The 19,391-nt window shown below is 39.7% G+C and overlaps 1 protein-coding gene across 2 annotated transcripts in view; it reads right to left on the reverse strand.

Moving 5' to 3' along the window:
- Positions 1–19,391, reverse strand: part of ARAP2 (ArfGAP with RhoGAP domain, ankyrin repeat and PH domain 2) — a 214,050-nt gene that overhangs the window by 131,740 nt on the left and 62,919 nt on the right. For both annotated transcript variants that reach the window (XM_019553196.1, XM_019553195.1), the window contains exon 9: positions 17,696–17,874. In XM_019553196.1, coding sequence (XP_019408741.1) covers positions 17,696–17,874 — 179 coding nt within the window. The remainder of the gene's footprint in view (positions 1–17,695; positions 17,875–19,391) is intronic.

Below are 19,391 nucleotides of genomic sequence, written 5' to 3' on the forward strand. Positions count from 1 at the left end.
TATGGCACATGCAGAAAATATGTAAAGTCTCAAGCCTTTACAATAAAAAAGGCAAGCAGCTTTTACAAAAATAGCACAAGCCCTGTCAGGGTTAAATTTTTAAATAAATTTGCATGCACCAGCACTGGAATGAAATCTAAGTTTATGGATGAAAGACTGGTACAATTAAAAGACCTGAATAGCTAACACCACAGAATCATGAAGAACTGTGATGAGATAACGTCTTCTGGTTTTGTAGCAAAGATGCACTCTATTAACCTTGGAGTTCGGTTTTGTTTTTTTTTTAGTCCCAGTAAAATCCCTGTACCGTTCCATCAGCATATATTAGCAGAGATTTCTTATGTACAATACCTTGGCAATAACCAGAAGATGAAGAACACTCATCACAGTAGTATACTGAATACCTCTAAAGCAGAGCTTTGTGCAAATGTAATTTTTTGTGCCAACATTAGCATTTAGCAGAGAATTCCAGTAAGGCCATATAGGCTCTGTACAATTCATGTGTTCTGTTTTGTTTTCTATGAATAGCTGCTTATAGGTAATAAATACAAAAAAAAGTATCTATGTTTTATAAGATCATCCAGAAATGAAACTAGAAAGGCTGATCTGTTGGACAGTGTTACCAGATACTAATGAGAACAGGCTAAGCAAGTAGGTGAACCATAACAATATACCCCTTTAGTCTATCAGTTTTAAAGGGAAAAGTGGAAAATTGGCTGTTTAGAATACTATGAAAAGATTGTGCATTAGGCAGAAGAACAATGAGTAAGAATTGGAGCAAAATCAAACATGTACCACTACATCTATAAAAGCAGGTTGTGTATTTACCAAGAGCCAAATCCTCTCTTTTCCAATGCAATGGAAAACTCCCTGCTTTCTCATTCTGCCTGGATACCCATTAGTAGCTCTTCCTTCCCTTTATGGCTTTCAGGACTAACATTCCCCTGTCCAACCCCTCCATCCCCACACCACCACTTAAACCCAAACCTAAATGCCTGGTCAGTTGACCTGGCAAATCTGAGGCTGCCGGATATGCACAATGGCTATCATGTTTCCTTGAGTTAGCTATGAAAGATGGAGTGTCATAAGCAAGTAGGCCTCAGGCTCATCTGAACGACAATAAATTGTCAGAAACGTCTCATTCTGACCCATGCATCAGACATAACTAAGACCCCAAAACTGGGCTTCCAGACAGATGCAGGAATGAAGGAGCCTCTCTAAGGCTGTCTATTGGGCACTTCAACTAGTTTTCCCTCAAGTAATATTCAGTGGAGGGATCTTTTTGATTCCTCCAACTACCCAACAGCATGCCTGCTTTGGCTTCATTCTTAAAACACATTCCCTCATTTTATTATAGATAAGCTTCAGAGATAAGTGGTAATTAAACTCCAATAAAACTTAACAGTTGTTATAAAGTTCATTTCATTTAACGTCTCTTATTTTTCTAGAGCATTTTATTTCAAAGATGTAAACTCTCCCATCCCTACAGTAAAGTTGAAATTACATTTAAGTTGATGGTTTGTAGCTTTGTCTATATTATATATTTTCATGTGACCACATTTTAAACTAGTAAAATCTCTAACAAAATAACACTACATTATATCCAAAATATTAATATTAATAGTAACAGCAATGAAGTGTTCCATGAAACAATAATTCAGTTTGAGTTGATTAAGTTCAGTATCATTGGTCTAGCAGTTTATTAGCAAGAGACCTACATTATTGCTGAGAAAGCACGCTTATGTACTGCTAGTATGCTGTAAATTTAAAAATCCTTTCCCCTTGCAGTTGGAATGTTTTATTTATTTAGACTAAAGTATGTAACTGTAGGCAGAACAAACACCTTGTATGAGGCATAAGGTAAACTGTTAGACAGCAGTAATTTACCATACAAAACATACAAGGGAAACAGAATGCTGACAATCATAGAAAGTCGAAATATAAAAACATGTCAGGTAAGCCTCTCAATGGGCGCGTCTACATATTCATTAATGTGCCGCAATTACAAGGCATTAAGTTTAGTACCTGTAATTACTAACTTAGAGCCAGCACATGTTTTTTGTGATGCTGCTGTGCAGCAGACTAATTCTACGACCCATCAGCATGGGTTTTGCCTGTCATGCTAATGCCTCATATAAACACATCCAATGGCTGTTAGTTTTTTTGCAGATGGGTAACCTAAAATACTTAAAATTGACCAACTCTCTTAGCTGATGAAAACTCAAGTCACCTGGTCTGAAATTATTTGAGCAAGAGGTAATTGTTAGCTCTTATTCTCTCATGGGTCCAGAAGCAGTAGCCCCCTCGGTGCTCCAAATCATATCCTACATGCCCTCACTATGCAAAGGAAAGAGCAACCTCCTTGGAACTCTGTTTCTATTGCCTATTCCTAAAACAAGAGATAGTAATGTGTGAATGTTGGAAATAGTGGGAGGAGGAGGAAGAAGGAAGGGGTCAGTAAGAGAGACATGATCAAAGACCAACTGCTAAACCCATGGGACAAATTCCAGTGGTCCTTATTCTGAAAGTCTTCTTTAAAAAAAATGATAAAGGAAAAGGAGGAAGACAGGGATTTTCCCAAATAGAATATGAACAGAAACACTGCAGCCTTGTAATCAGGTCCATGACTACTGAGAGTCCCACTGTGCATGTTAAAAGGATTGGAATATAATCTCACCACTATAAAGAGTTTGCTTTAAATTTAGATTTTAAGATATTAAAATATGACTTTGCACTTGATTGGTTCCTTATCTTCCAAGCAATATACAAACAGATCTGAAATATTACTTGTATAAACTAGCTCAGAAAAACTAATTTAAGGTAGATGTTATTTTATTAATTGCATTGAGTTAGATTAATTTCAGAGACGTGTATTTTAAAACATTTAAAAAATGGCAGGCCGACAGTAAGAAAAAAAAAATTAAATAACCAAAACTTGAAGTAGCAAGTATGACAGTCTTGATTTCTTACTACTTTGAGGGAAATGCATTTACTTTGAACTTTGCCTTTGAAAGATAATAAATTTTACCTAAACCTACTATATTGTGTAGGAATCTTTCCCAAAGTTTTTCTTTCCATTTTCAAATTATGACAGTAATCTTACAAAATGCATGTAAAAACAAGTACATTAGTGTTTATGCCATATCAAACAGCATAGTACCTGAAACGGGAGATATGAACTGGGGGGAAAAAAACTAGTTTTGTTCTTGGTATCTTAAAAGGCTATTTATGAGCTTAAATATGGAAGATACATAAAAATTAGGTATTGGGAAAAGTGTCCCAACCTACCTTTTACTTTTTACCCTTTGATAAAAATCAACTATTTCATAAAAATCAGAGTTCTCAATTACTCCCACCAATGACTGAATAGGAATCAATTAAGTAAAAATGCAGCTGTCCTTATATTTTCCATATTTTGGAGCATCTAAGCTTCCTGAAAAATAGTGGTCTTTCTATATTTTGAAGAAAGTACCTTATTATTAATCTTATTGTGACTGTAAAGCTGCTGGTTGGTTTGTAAAGGATAAATATAAATCATCCCATATAAATGTACACATTCATGGGTCATACAACCGTTTATGGCTAAGCAAATGAAAACATTCTTTTAATTAGACATTAGAAAATAAACTCACAGTTAACCATACAGATTTATACTGTCCATAATACAAATGCAGTTAAAAAATTCACATACCAGAGCAGTGTTAACTATATCTTGGTCTTTGGACCTCCACTTTTATTACGGTCTCTGATGCAAAAAGGGCTTTATAAAACATCTTTTAAATATAAGAACTGCATGTATGGTTATGGATTTTATTCCTGTATAGCTCTAGTTCTGTTAATCGAGGCAAACTAGATTAGTATCATCAGTCCAGACCTGAAATTTCCTTCAACTGTCTTTGCACATTTAGTGTGTGCCTGTAGATTACTTTACCATTATTTCTGCTTTGAACAAAGGCTTATTCTACTCATTACAACTTTTAATGTAATCATGATACTTGGAGTCAAATGTATAAAATAATTCCTGATAGCTGCATCAGTGCAACTGGGAATGTGGAAACAATTTTCTTTTCAGTTAGCTAACCGTGAGACTTTTGGCCAAAGTAGAACAGCTTTTGAACTTCTATAAAGTCTCTAGGATGTTTAGGTAGTAATAGCAATATATCCAATAGCATGGCTGAACCTGAGAAGTATGTGTCTTTTTCTTAGCAGATATCCAATTGTAACTTTTCTGAATACTTTGATACAGTACTATTTCAGATTAATTAAACAGGGATATATTTTCCCTTTGTAGATGTTGGTAGTCATTGATTGTGCAAGAAAAAAATAGACCATTATCTTGTACAACTTTAACTCTTCATTTTTAGTTTACCTTTAGTTACACCTACAGGCTCTAGTGGTGGAAATGAATTTAATTCTGAGTGGAGGAGTTACAGTCAACACGATACACTTTAAAATTTTTTTCAAGGACTCATTTTGTACTTTACTGTTAGTATAAAGGAGTTTTACAAACTTTCTTACTGGATTCAAGGATCTTTCAGTTGTTTTGAACAGCATAAACTCAAGTTTATCTTTGCCATGCTTTAAATGCTTAAGACAAACAGAACATCTGGTCCTGAAGCGATGTCTTAAACTAAAGCGTTTCTGGCAAATAAGAAGCGGGGACTTAATTTATCATCACTGGCTGTGTCTCCATGTACTCCTTCGGCACCACTGCCGAGTACTTCCTTTTTCCAAGTACTAAATGACAACGCAGTAATAGCCCAGATTGCACCATTCACATGGTGCACGGTTATTTTTAAACACCAGGTCACTGTAGCAATGTGTTATGAGGCAGTGCATTGCTACAGTGATGTAGCTGTGGCGTCATGGTTTCTGCCCACTGATGCTATGTCACTGTAGCGCATGGCTATGGCAACATAGCATCACATGTAGATGTGTCCACAAGGGACCTACCTTGCAGCAAGAGAAAGCAATTATCATTGCTTGGTCATGACACAAAAAGCTAATTTTATGTTCATTTTGTGGCAGCCCCACTCCTCAGCATGGATTGGCAGGGAGGCCTCACCCCTCAGTGCCGACTCAGAGGACAGATCGCATGGGGAGGAAGGATGAAGGGACAACCATCATATTGTCCGCTGGCTGCCCTTCGTGGCATCTGGCCAACTGGTGCCTTACCCTCATGGGTGGTTTGTGAAGCTAGGCCACAATGGCAGCAAGGACCCCTGGCTCACACTGGGGAGCCAGCATTGTCTTTTTATTAAGTTTTTTTTTGGTTGATTTCCTGAGAAAAATCACAGCCAATGCCATTTTTTGTGGTGATCATAAAATGGTTTCTGCAAATATCAAAAACCCCACAATTTACGTAGGTCCCCTAATAATCACAGCTGTATTATAATGGTAATAATTGCATCTAAAAGTAGTTGGATTCACATCGAAACATGTGCTTCTACTACAAAAGTGTTACATGATGGCAAATTTGATCCTGAAGAATTTAAACAAAGATTTTTCTCAACTTTTGAGATGAACAAAAATTCCCTCTTTTTACTGAGTTAGTAAATTTTAAGGGGAAAAATATAGAGAGTATGAATGAAGCAAAGCAATAAAAATAGCCTTTTCTTTTTTTTACCACATCCTTCAATTTAAGGATGCTTGAATCCAATATATTCATACAATCATGCTTACTTATAAAGCATCTACATATCTATAAAATTGATCAACAACCAGGTTGCTTTTATTTTCTCTCAAATGCATAGTTTCTCTCAGATGTACAACTTTCGATGTTTGTCACCTGAAGAACAAAAAAAAAAGAGAGTTTCCTCTTATCACTGCAAGTCATGGTCTCCCTTGCCTCACCCCAATTACAAGAAATTAAACAACTTTCATTACTCTCCACCTTTCATTTCTCATTATCTCCCACCTACAACATGAGCGCACCTGAACTAATGCTCCTGTTAATTCTTTATCCTTAGGGTCTTTAAGCAGACCGACAGCAGAAATAAATAGGAGTGAGGAGGCAACTGGGGCAAGAGCTCTGGGTGCTGCCTATGGCTAGGAGCGAAAATCAAAAATAGCCACAGCAAAGGCTGACTACACCATTGCAAATCAGTACAGCAGCATTCTGCACCACTCTGTGCATTATGGCTGCCCCACGTATGGAACTGCCCTGCTATGTATCTGAAGCAGAGTCCTCCTTCTGTCTAGGTAACCTTAAATTTAACTCCCCCCTCATACAGTTACTGTCATTTTGTTCATTGAACCTTTCTAGGTACCATGGTAATGATGAAATGCAAGAACTTAAATAGGTTGAGAGTTCTGCCTTTGACTTCTTTGCCATGGGAAACAACCCTAAATAATCACATGAATTCTTAATCTTCCTGCTCGCTCGCTCAGATTCTATACCTCTGCGCTGCTTTCCTTGTAATTCTCCTACTTTGATTCATTTCTCCTTCACTGACTTTTTAGTGGGATGACTCTTCCTCTTTCTTCTTACTCAATTTGTATTCTTTGGGACTCTGTAGAGCAGTGTTTCTCAACCCATGGGTCACAAGAATATATGAAAGGGTCATGAATAATCACAGAAAAACGTGGAAAAACATGATTGTCACTTGGGAGTAAAGTAGGGCCGCATGATGATATTGCTGTTAATGTTTTCCTGTTTATATTGATCTCTGTCTTCAAAATTACAACTGTTGAGCTGCTTTAACTTGTAGTGTATAATAAGTATTTTGAGGCAAAAAAACACTTGTGTATTAGCACTTAAACTATTTGCCAGGTCAGGACTAGCCATCAGTGTTTACAAATGAGTCCTGGTACAAAAAAAGTTGAGAACCACTGCTATAGTCTACCTCCCAAACCCATGCACAACCCTCTATCAGACATATTTCAAATATTTGCATCCATCTTCTAGCATATTTTCAAAGTCTGAACATATTTGTTCAGCTGCTCCACCTACCCCTTTAAGCCATCTTCATTTGTTTTCAAAACTGGCAGGCCTACTTTTTCTCCTATCCTGGAAGGTGCAATACGGAAGTACCATCTCTGATTTCCATCTAGCCTACGCTCCTTACTATCAGACTTTGACGCTTATTTTCTGCCCAGATAGTAAGTGTACAATATGGGATAATGGTAAAGCAGGCCAGTTTAATTTTCAATGTACCAACAGTGTAGCATCTAAGACTTCCACATCTCTTCCACCATCCCTATTGCCCCTGTTCCCCAATTTTTAGCTTTGGGTCTCCCTTTCTTATTTTCATCCCATTAGTTCTAATTTTCTATGGTGCCATGTTAAATGCAGCTATATCAGACTTGGTGCTTGTACTCTTGAAAAAGTTCTCCATTTACTCTACCCCTATATAACTAACTATCTTGTACAAAAAATCTAAATTAGATCTTCTGGACTTCTCTCATGGAAGTTAATTCTTCCAGCCTTGTTACTGTCTTTGATTTTCTGGGATCTTTTCACGGTGCTCTGACAAAGTGGATCCCGAAAATGAACAGAGCATCTCAGGTACAAAAGAAATAGAAGCATACAGAAAAAAAAATATTATTTCTCTCTCTACTTCCTATCACTTCTTTCTTTTGTTATCCATTCTTTCCCTAGTTACTCCCACTACAAAAACCAAGCAAGCAAGCAAGAAAACAAACAAAACTTCATATATATTATTGCTCAACTATTGCTAAAAGTAATCAGCATTACTCCGCTCTTGGCTCCCTGCTCTTTACCTTTGACCTGCCACTGTAGTTTGTTATTTGCCACAGCACAGTATCTTTTTCCTATTCCTTGAATTTATATTTATGATTTCCTTTTTCTCTTAACCTACCATGTTAGGGTGCCTCACCATTAGTTAGGCCTTAGTAAAACCCATTTCTCCCTGCCTTTTTATGCTCATCTACCTTCCTTTTTGTTGTAGAGTTCCCTTAACTTTCTGCTTATTAGTGGAAATACTTTTGTTTAGTGCACAAGATGTTTAACCATCTTCTCCTGTTCCATTCAGGCCACCATGGAGAAACATTAAAGCAAAGGCTGTTAGGAGTAACTTCACTTTTTGGCAGCTTTTCTTCTTCATTTCTCTTTCTAATTTGTATTCTTCAGGAATCTGTCCTCTACAGAAATACAAAGCTAAGATATATTCTCCTTAGAAAATGTCATTCATTCTCGCAGCTTCAGTTTCCAGCTGCATAGCAAAGACATACAAGTCTTAACCCCAAGCCCTATTCACCATACATATATCACTGGATCTAGAATAGAGCAAGTAATTTCTGCTCTTAAAAAACAAAAACAAAAAATGTGTGATTAATAAGGGCAATAAGTCAACACAAAAAGTAACATCATTAAAAACAAAAGATGATAAAAACTTGGAAGTGAAAAAGAGAGAAATCATTAAATTTATCACAGGTCCAACATTAATCTACAGACAAAATATTTTTTCCAAACACACGTACTTTCCCAAATCTTGATCACCGAGGAACATCCCAATCACATTCCAATACCAGCTGGGCCACAGTCTTGTATCATTTTCTCAAACGGTTCCAATGGGACAGTCAGACAAACATTAAAAAAGATTTCTACAGGCAGGACTGCATGTTCCCGTGATAATAACTTGTCGCCTTCAACTACCATGGAATCTTGGACCCTCTTCAAGAATTTTGCTCACTTGCTTAAAAGTGAGCTGAACAAGTGTCTTCCAGATCCTCCTCTTACTACTCCAGAGAAAGAAGGGACTATCAACAACAGACAAGCATCTCACACACACAAAAATTTAAGCCATCTTGCAGGACCAGAAGATACATTTCTATTTAAGTGTGAATGATTTTGAAATAGAAATAGGAATTTCAGTATGTTACAGGCTGAATAAGTTGATTCTGTATGTTCTATTTTTCACTTTTTCTCCAGTGAGGAAGTTTAAGAAATTCACACTACATACACAGTCTAAGAAATTGATGGTTTCATACTAGCAGTATATCACTGCCAGAAGCTCCAGCTAAACCAATCACTTTTTAACTAGAAAAAGCCTGAGACATGAAGTTATGATCTCAATCTGAACTTCACAAAGTTCATGGTGGTTATGTTAGGTTTTGGCATTTTGGCTCCAACTCTTCTCTACTTTTAACAATAAGGAAAAATCTGTTAAAGTGCCAGTGGACTTTTCACCATCAACTTTAATAGAAATCAATAAATCAGCTTGATCTGATCTCATTTCAACATTGTAAGAAGTCTAAATAGATGTCTTTTAGCACTGCAGTTATAATAAACCCCTGTAAGTCACTCTGGGAGTAGTTCTAGTATGGATGTGAATTCCAATATGGCCAGGATATGAAACATCCCTCAGCATATTTGCCTGGTAATTACTGAGTAGAATATAGTCTCTTTGAAAAGAGAGATTTCTAGAACGCTAGAGCACTCTACTGGTTTCAAAGATGCATTTGTTATTTTTTCTTCAATTAAATGTTACAACAAAAGCAATGAAGAATTCTTTGTTTCTAAACTTGAAAATAAAATGATGGAGCAACTACCTATAGAGAAAGACATATAAATAAAGACAAAGTAATGTGTTAAAAGGGTACACACATTCTTTTTGATTTCCAAATATCCAAGAAAAATTGAAAGAGTCAGTCTTTCAAGGCAACTAACAAAAGACTTTCTTTGCATGAAATTCTAACTAAAATCATTAAGCAGACCATGTACCCAAACTGTTTTGTACTGCAAATTTTCAAAATATATATATATATATATATATATATTTGCATGAACAAGATCCATATTAATATTTGTATTTTGTGCCTGAAAGGTGTCCATATGAAACTGTGGGCCCCTATTTTGTTCATGGCTACACTCTATATTGCTTTATGCTTTAATGCAGTGTCCTCTGTGGAGCAGAGCATCCATTTTGTTGTAGCAACGGCTTGACACCTGTCTGAAAAGCTAGACAGAGGTATCAAGGGCCATAAACATTGAACTCTTATCTATTGAAAGAATGAAGTTTTGACCTACAGGGTCATTGACCTTGAAGGAGCCTGTATAAGGAAAACTGGCTTCAAAAAGGGACAACACCTATAGCAGATAAGCATATAGGGTAAAACAAGGACAAAAGGACAGTTTTGAAAAGAAAGCAGCTTTCCTAAGAAAGATGACATTTCACCAGCACATGCAAGGAAGAGGAAAGCAGGAAGTGTTTTTTGTTTTCTTTTCTTCTTTTTTTTTTTTTAAATATATAAGGCAGCTGGGACACTGATTATTAAACTTGGGACTCTGGAGGGATGAGGTCAGAAAAAGGAGGACAGCATTCAGGAATGTCAGTCTTCAAAATTCTACAGCTCTCCAGTGCTCTTTAAAAAGCCTATGGTGAAGCAATTCCTGGACTGCTTATTTGGCTGCTACATTAAACCTAGATCAAGTAATTCAGACCAAGGTAGATTACTGAGCAAAGATGGGAACGAAGGAGCCATGTGGTACTGATTTCAGAGCTTACAGTATCAGGACTGCAGGGCCCCAAGGGCCAAGAAGGACATCAGATGGGGTTCTATACCTAGAGGTATGCCCAAGAACCCTAGAGCTAAGAATGGAGACCACAAAACAACACTACTTTGCGTGTTAGAAACATATAGGATCCAGCAGCTGAGTTCACTTACAATAGGATTTCCTCCTACAGAAGAACCGTCAGCTCATCTCCATAAAGAAACAGCTAGGATTTCTAAATGAGGGTAGGCATGTCCTATTCTTGCCATTTAACATCTTTCACTCACACAACTACTTTTTTTCCTAATATATTTACATATGATGCATTATCGTAGATTTGTCCCTCTCTTTGTTGCCTAAAACAATCCCCACCTACCCAAGATGTGCTGAAGATGCCAGAGGGAGCGCACATGCCCCCGGGGTCCCCCAACCCTTGAGGCTATCCGCAGCTGAGGGACAGCTGTGGCAACGAGGAGGTAAGCCGGGGAAGGGGAAGGGAGCGAGTGGGGCCAGATGCGGGCAATCGGGCAGGGGATTCTTTCCCTGCCTGACCCCATTTAGCCGCGCCGGGCGGGACCCGTGCAAACAGGGCATGCAAACAGGTGCTCTCTTTAGGGGCGCGCCGGAGTTTGCGCTGGGGTGAGAGAGGGTTAGGAGCCGGGGTGGGTGAGGGCTAGGGGCTTGGAAACCCAAGAGTCGGCTTACCAGGGATCCCCTGGTGGGACGAAGCTCCAGCAGACAAGCGGGATTCCCACAGGGGGCGGGGCTCCAGGCAGACACAGCTGATTGACTGGCTTAGCTGCAGCAGTTGTCTCCAGGTAAGTGAGTGGGGGTGACAGCATGGGAGTTATCACGCGGAGTGCAGCCAGGGCTCCTGCCCCACAGCTGCCTCCTGACCCGGGGACCGGTGAGGCTTCCACACAGGTGCGGCCACATGCCTGTGGGGGCTGCCTGGCTTGATCCCTGGGACCAGGGGGCACATGGGAGCGGAGGCTTCTCTCACCTGTCCTACCTGTGCCAGGATTGCGGTGCTGGAGGGGCAGGTGAGAGAGCTCTGGGCGGAAGTGAGGTTGAGGGGAAATCAGGGCTACGGAGGATGAGATTGATGGGTACTTTCTCTCTCTGCAGGGCCCATCCCCTCAGGCTGTCACCACCCAGGAGTCTGCAGGAGGCAAATGGAGGACAGTCAACTCCAGGGGCAGGCGGCGTCGCAGGCGGTGCACAGCTGCATCACCTGTCACCCCAGTACAACTGGGGAACAGGTATGTGGCCCTGGCAGTGCTGGAGGAGTCTGGGCATGAGGAATGAGGAAGGGAGGAAGCCACGCTCCCATCCAACAAGCTGGCATCCGTACCTCCTGAGCATCATCCAGTGACCCAAAGAAAGAGACGGCAGGTCATCGTCATAGGGGACTCCCTCCTCAGAGGAACGGAGGGACCCATTCACCGCACAGACCCCAATGTGAGAGAAGTGTACTAGCTCCCAGGAGCCAAGACTGGGGACAACACAAGGAATATCACTGACCTCAACCGGCCTTCCAACTATCGTCTTGTGGTCCTCATCCACGTGGGAACCAAGGATGCGGCCCAGAGTAGTCCGGACCAGATCATGGATGACTACGTGGTTCTGGAGGCCAAAGTTAGAGAGTTGGGGGCCCAGAAGGTCTTTTTGTCCCTCCTTCCAGTTAGTGGAGGCTGTCAGTGGCAGAGCACCTGCATCCATGAGATGAACTGGCGTCTCGAGAGTTGGTGTCGTCACGCCAGATTTGGCTTCCTGGACCAAGACCCACACTTCAGAGCAAAGGGCATCCAGGGGCATGATGGTCTCCATCTCTCCCCCAAAGGTAACAGTTTGTTTTCTTACAGGCTAGTTGACCTCCTCTGGCAGGCTTTAAACTAAGTTTGTCAGGGGATGGGGATCCACAGGAACAAGAGATAACTCAACCAGGTGTAGGACCTGCTCAGGTAAGAGCTCAGGTATATACCAAGGGACCAGCTGTCTCTCAGGAAGGGGGGGTGCCCAGGGCTCCCACAGGGGGATTAAGGTATCTCTTCACTAATGCAAGAAGCATGGGGAACAAGCAGGAGCTTGCTCTCCTGCTTGCAAGTAGTAAAATCGACCTGGTTGGTCTAGTGGAGACATGATGGGATGAAACTTTTGACTGGGAAGTAGACATAGAGGGCTATAGGTTGTTTAGAAGAGATAAGATGGGGAAAAAAGGTGTGGGGGGTTGCACTCTAGGTTAGGGAACAGTATACCAGTTCTACCTTCCAAATAGGACCAGAGGAAGGCTTAACTGAGACCCTGTGGGTCAAACTTCAAGGAGGGCAGGGGGAAAGGGATCTGGTGGTAGGGGTTTACTACAGGCCACAACATCAGGAGGAAGAGCTGGATCTGGAATTCTCCAGGCAGCTGGGGGAGGCTGTGCATGCAAAGAATATACCTTGTGCAGGAGGTACTCATCTCCACTAGGGAAAATGCCATACTAGATCTGGTGTTAGCCTCTGGTGGGGGAGGCGCTAGTACAAGGGAGGCTAGGGGACAATGATCATGAAATGATCCAGTTTGCTATTCAGACAAAGCTGGAGAGGGTAACTAGCACAGCACAAATGCTTGACTTTAGGAAAGCCAACTTCGATGTGCTCAGGGCAGTAGTCAGGGAGGCACTCGGAGCCCAGGGGGTAGATAGTATGGGGGTCCAGGAAAGGTGGTCCTTCCTTAAGAAGGCTATCCTTGGGGCACAGCAGGACGCAATTCCTCTGCGCAGGAAGGCAGGAAAAGGGTCCAAGAAACCTTCATGGCTGAGCGTGGATATCTAGGCTGGCCTGAAGGCAAAGAAAAAAAGCGTAGTGGCGGTGGAAGCAGGGGGCAGGGACAAAGGAGGAGTACACCTCCCTGACCCGAGCTTGTAGGGATTTGGTGAGGAAGGCTAAAGCAGCACTGGAGCTTAGATTAGCTTCTGGGATTAAGGATAACAAAAAGTCTGTTTCAAGTATATAGGTAGCAAGAAGAAGTCTCAGGGTAACATTGGACCCCTACAAGGCATGGCAGGGCAGTTGGTGACAGACTCGCGAGAGAAGGCAGAACTCTTCATCAAGTTCTTTGCCTCCATGTTCCTGTCCACTGACAATGGGATGCTCTTGGGCGATAGCATAGAGAGGCCCAGGAAGGATGCAAGTCCCTCAACTGTTAGCCAGCAGTAGGGACTCGGGGAAAGTCTGTTCACCAGGGCCCCCCTTGGAGTCACTAGGAACAATGGCTACAAGCTGAGGGAGGATAGGTTTAGGTTAGATATTAGGAAGAACTACTTCACTGTAAGGGTGGCCAGAGCCTGGAATAGGCTTCCCAGAGAGGTGGTGCTCTCACCTTCCCTGGAAATCTTCAAGAGGAGACTGGATAGGCACCTAGCTGGGGTCTTATGACCCCTGCCACCCCCAGTGCTCCTTCCTGCCCATGGCAGGGGGTTGGGCTAGATGATCTGTCTAGGTCCCTTCCGACTCATTGATTCTATTATTCTAAGTTATCAAGGCAGGAAATGCCTTTTCATATAATAGAAATACTTCACAAAAGTGTGTTCTCCAAATACTTAAATTATTTCTGGCTCATGGAGGAAAAAAAGTTTGAGAAGTAAATAAAAATGCAGGTAAAAAATGGGAAGCATCAGAACTAGAGAGAAATAGATGAAAGGAAAAAAGAAAAATATTATTAGCAAAAAGCAGACAAAATAAAATCATACAATCAAAGAAATGACATAAAAATTCTTGGAGGATGAGGTTATTTAAAGTAAATCTAAAAAAAAATTACAGGCACAAAGTGAAAAACAAAAGAAGAGTAAGATGGAATATGAATAAAACATAACAGTGGCTAGAAAAATGTTTTCAGAAAGCTCGTTCTTTATACTCTGAATAAAAACAAACATAAGGCTTTGGGCTTTATACAGTCTCCTACCTTTAATAAAAGAGCACACTACAGAAGAACAAGTCATAGAAAGAGAAATCAAACCAAAACTCTAGTGCTGCCAATATAATCAGCTGCAAATGCAAAGGAGGGTAAAATATCTAGGGTCAAATATTTAAGAAAGCTCAGGACTTTAGGCACTCCCACAGTGAGCTACAACATCTTAAGAGATTTTTTAAATTTGTTCATCTCAACTGGCAGGGGCAGGGAACCCAGACACCTGAACATGTGGCCTCTAAATTCTGCAGTTATATCCAATGCTTTGTACTTTGTACTTGAAGCAGCCAAACGTTTTAAAAACTAGGCTAAAAATAAGCAGCAAAGCTAGTCACTCAAGTACTCTGAGAACTGCTTAGCTCTCCATACTGCTCTTGGGAGTAGCCTTTTCCAAAAATGTAAGTTATATTAGTTCTAAACTTCTACCTATTGCTCTGATTCCTCTCTTTATCCAGTCTTTCACAAAATTAATAAATAAAAATTGCTAAAAGAGGAAAGAATACTGATAATATCATATACAGCAGGGGTGTAATATACTGAGATATATTACCAGTCCTTGTCCACATATTGCCAGTTAACTCTATTGACCAGTTCGTTCTTGCATTTAAAAATTACTAGTCCTAGTCTTTATTGATATAAAAGTAAGTTATAGTACAGAGAACACACTTATTACAGTGTTCAAGATTCAGTCATACAGAAGACCCTAAATGCCACACATCCTATACTCAGCTAATTTTCCTTTTTATGGTACCCTTTAAGTAAAACCTCCTATCTAGGACCTACCCAAATAACAATAAAGTACCACTTCCTGGGTAAGAACTTGAGATAAGTTGATGTCCACTAGGTAATGCACAAGATATGCCTTTTCTAGCAACAATTTTGTACAAACAAGCAGAACATTATGAACACATTCATTGGCAATATGAATGATAATGGCCAGCAAGCGTTAGAAATTTGTGAAAGTCAAGATCTATGCATTGCCAACACCTATTTTGCTGGGGAAAAAAATCACAAGGAAGACATCATAAAAACATTCAAAATCAGGGCATAGGCACCAATTAGATATGGTACTGACCAGACATAACCACCCAGCAGAAATCCTACAAATGAGGTCTTATCATAGTGCTTGCTGATTGTGACACTGACCGTGCAAAGTCAGAATCAACATAAAAAAGATCCGCCAGAGCAAAACTACCAGTCATCCTTGGATAGACATCAGCCAAACTAAAGACAGAAAAAGCAGACTATTCAATGAACAAGTTGTGAAAGCAAATTTACATAACAACACAGCCACAGAAGCCTGGCAAAGCTTAAAAATTAATATGTACAATGATGCTGCAACAGTGTTTGGCAAAAAACGCAAGAAAAATGCAGACCAGTTTGAAAAGCACTCTGAAACCCTTCTACAACTGGCTGACAACAAAATGAAAGTGCTAAACAACTATAAGAAACCTCCCAAACACCATAACCCTGGAAAAGCTGGGAGAGGCTCAACGAGAAAAGCAAAAGGAAGCTAAGAGGTGCGCCCAAGATTTTTGACTGAAACACTGTGATGATGATATTCAGAAAACAGCTGATGCAGGTGATAGCCGTGGATTGTAAGAAGGCATCAAACAAGCAATTGGTCCAGTCAATAAGAAAAAAGCTCTGCGGAGAATTAAACAGAAATGTCATCACTGATAAATAAAAACAACTTGAGCGTTGGATTGAGCTATGGAATTTTATACTCTAGTGTGACTGGAATCAAATACAAAGAGCTCAAAGGATTCCTGCAGTTAGAAGTTATGATGGATTTGGACAATTGTTAGAAGATCTGCAGGAAGCCATTAAATCTATCCCTGGGAACAAGGCATCCGGCAACAACTGCTTGCCTGCTGAAATCTACAAATATGTCTATGATGAAATACTTTGAAAGGTCCATGAAGTTACAGTGGTCTGTTGGGAAGAAGAAACACTGTCACAAGATTTCAACAATGCTAGGTTTGTACAATTAGACAAAAACAAAACAATAGAAATGACTGTGACAATTACAGAGGTATCACCCCAATGAACATCATCAGAAAAAATGTTACTCGCATCATGCTCCCTATGTTACAATCTCTAGGTGAAAGAATCTATCCCAAAAGTCAATGTGGTTTTCACTCAGAATGATCCACTATTGATATGATATTCTCAGGCAAGCAACTGTTAAGTAAAGTACAGAATACAAATTTAGCACAGCAAATGTGGAAAGGAAAAGTTCTTCCCAATTCAAACTGACCAGCCATATCCTAGGAGAAAAAAACATGATCAAGTCCTAGCAATGACACAGGCTTGACATCCACTTGAGCACCATATTTACTCAAATCCAACATGAGTTCCCTCCTCTTTCAACACAGGGCAGCGGGAGTGGGGGAAAGGGACCCCTCATGTTGGACTTGAGACCAGCTTGGGGCAAGCAGCTGCTTCAGATTCAGCCCTGTCCCCAAATCTGGAGACATCACCTGCCCCAAGCTGGGACCAGAGTAGTTCATGTAGCTGGGGGAAATCATAAGAGAGACCAAAAAGGGCCTCAAATCCAGTTTAGTATACACTCCTTCACACAAGGGTGGATGTAACTGCATGGGCATGTAGGTATCTTGGTTACAGTGAAGTTGAGAAAAAGAGAAAGAGAAAAATGCACTTGGCTGCTTTTACCCCTTTGGATCTTCAGCTAGCAAGAACTCCATGGAAAGTGCATCCTTTTTTACTTTACTAATATTATGGAGCCAATAAAATAAATTAAAAAAAAAGAAATACATTGCATACATACACAAGTTGGATTTTATAAGATGGATTGAGGTAACTAACTACTTAGTATTTTCTACAAGATATTTCTGCTTAAAATTTTGTAAAACATGCTTGAATGAAAAAATGGTGGAAGTCAAAAGCATCTTTAAATCATACAGTAAGTTTTGGAAAAAACTTAGTATTTAAATGGTATAATCTCAGCTATTATACATTTTATTACTGTATACCATCCTGTGACAATGATTGTGAATCCTCTGCACTATTAGCAGAGTGCATAAAACAGACACATAGGAAAAAAGTGTATTAGTCCCAACCCTTCCACTCACCTCCATGTTGTAACACCAACGTACAGAGGAAATAACAATAATTATTCTTGTTTTGGAGATAAATTCAAAAATAAAGTTATAGGAGATACGCATTTTTCTTAAAATGCATCTATTCATTAGAAGCATCAAGTTCTAACTTATTTAATCATTTTTATAAGCATCCATCCACAAGTAAGTAAAAAGCCTTTACCTCTTCATTTTTACAGATCCAGACATTGTTACCCTGAAGAATAGTGAAGATTTTTGCTTTGTACCCCTTTAGTTCAAGGTATCCACTTTTCTCAGGAGCAACAGTGAGTCGAGCTCGACAGGTATCAGTATGTGATTTCAAGGCACCGAGTATTGTATTAATCCAGTCATTCCTTTCATCTAATAAAAAAAGAATTAGAGAATGAGTTACATCAAGGTACTGGAAGGTTGCCGCATCCTTGCTCCCTTCACGTTCAAGTCCACAACATATCAGGCCCACAGTCCACCGGGCCTGTTGTTCTAGTTTTCAAAGTGATCGTATGGATTGGTTCTATTTTGGACAATTTAGGGAAAACCTGATCTAGGCCATTTTTTCCTACTCCTTCACTCATCTCAACAAATAGTGAGACTTGCCTGTGCCATGAAGTTTAACATTTTATATCCACGATTTTTCCCCCTTCTTGTTTAACTGTGGATGTTTCCATAAGGCAAAGGAATGAAGCACAAGCAGGCATCAGGTAAGATTGTAAAACAAAACCTACACCCCAGCAAGTTGCACTCTAGAAATAGGGTCTGTGGAAGAGGTATCAACCTGGGCACTTGACAAAATTAGCATCTACTGACACTGACATTTCATCAAAAGTAAGTTTTACCCACTTATTTTTCATGTAATACTAAAAAAAATATTTTTCCATCCATTTCATTGGGTGTAGTTGGTTAACTTCTGTAATATTACAGGGAATTGCAGTCATCAGGTAACTACATTTTAACAGTCCTCTACAGGCTTAATTAAATTCAGCTTTTTACCAATACAATCAATCATTCATTCCACTAGGGTGCACCAGATATTGTACTGAACCAAGATCAGTATGTTAACACTGAATATTATGCATCTAGCTATTAGACTTGCTCCACAGTAACAGGAATACCATGAAAGCTCCCGTTCAACCTGTTTCAAAGAATTGTATTCAGGTATTGGATAGACAAAAACAATGTAATCAATTAAAAGGAGTGTGGATTTGTCATGTGCCAGCTTCTCCACAGTAACTGTTTCACATGGCCTGCTCCTATCCAATAGTAAATGGAAGCCAAACTAGGCAGTTTACATCTGTTTTGTTTAGAAGCAAGTCATTCCATTTGAGTTTCTATTCTTAGGATAGAAGTAGATGTATCAAAAAAGTAACAGAAAGCCATTAAGTCCCCTACCCATAGCTAAAACTTCAGTTGATACAAGCTGCCCATACAACCATAATTGGAAAATAGTGACTTTTTGTAAACAAGTCTCAACAATTTTTCACTTTAAAAAAAAAAATTGAACAAAATTAGAATCTAGAACTAAAATGCTATCGTATATTCACTGTACAGACACCTAGACGTGACCTGAGGTTGAAGGAATGGAAGATGGATAAAAATAGTAAATGGGCAAGGACAGGCTTATAGCAATAAAACAAATGTAATTATGCTGCAAAAAGGCACACACACAACCAAATGAAGTAAATTTCTCCTCACTTCAGTTCCTGCAACCATTTTGGTAGAACTGGGTGTCAGAGAAGGAAGTTTGAAAGAAAAGGCTAAATCGCCTGAAAGATCAGCTCAGAAAAGACATTCCAAGCAAAATTCCTATGAATAGTATTACCCTTTTGGTCAATAAGATTTCAACATATCATTGATAGTAATTAATTAGTATAAAACAGTTA

Source organism: Crocodylus porosus, unplaced genomic scaffold (genome assembly GCF_001723895.1).
Source record: "Crocodylus porosus isolate Cpor-Errol unplaced genomic scaffold, CroPor_comp1, whole genome shotgun sequence".
NCBI lineage: Eukaryota > Metazoa > Chordata > Crocodylia > Crocodylidae > Crocodylus > Crocodylus porosus.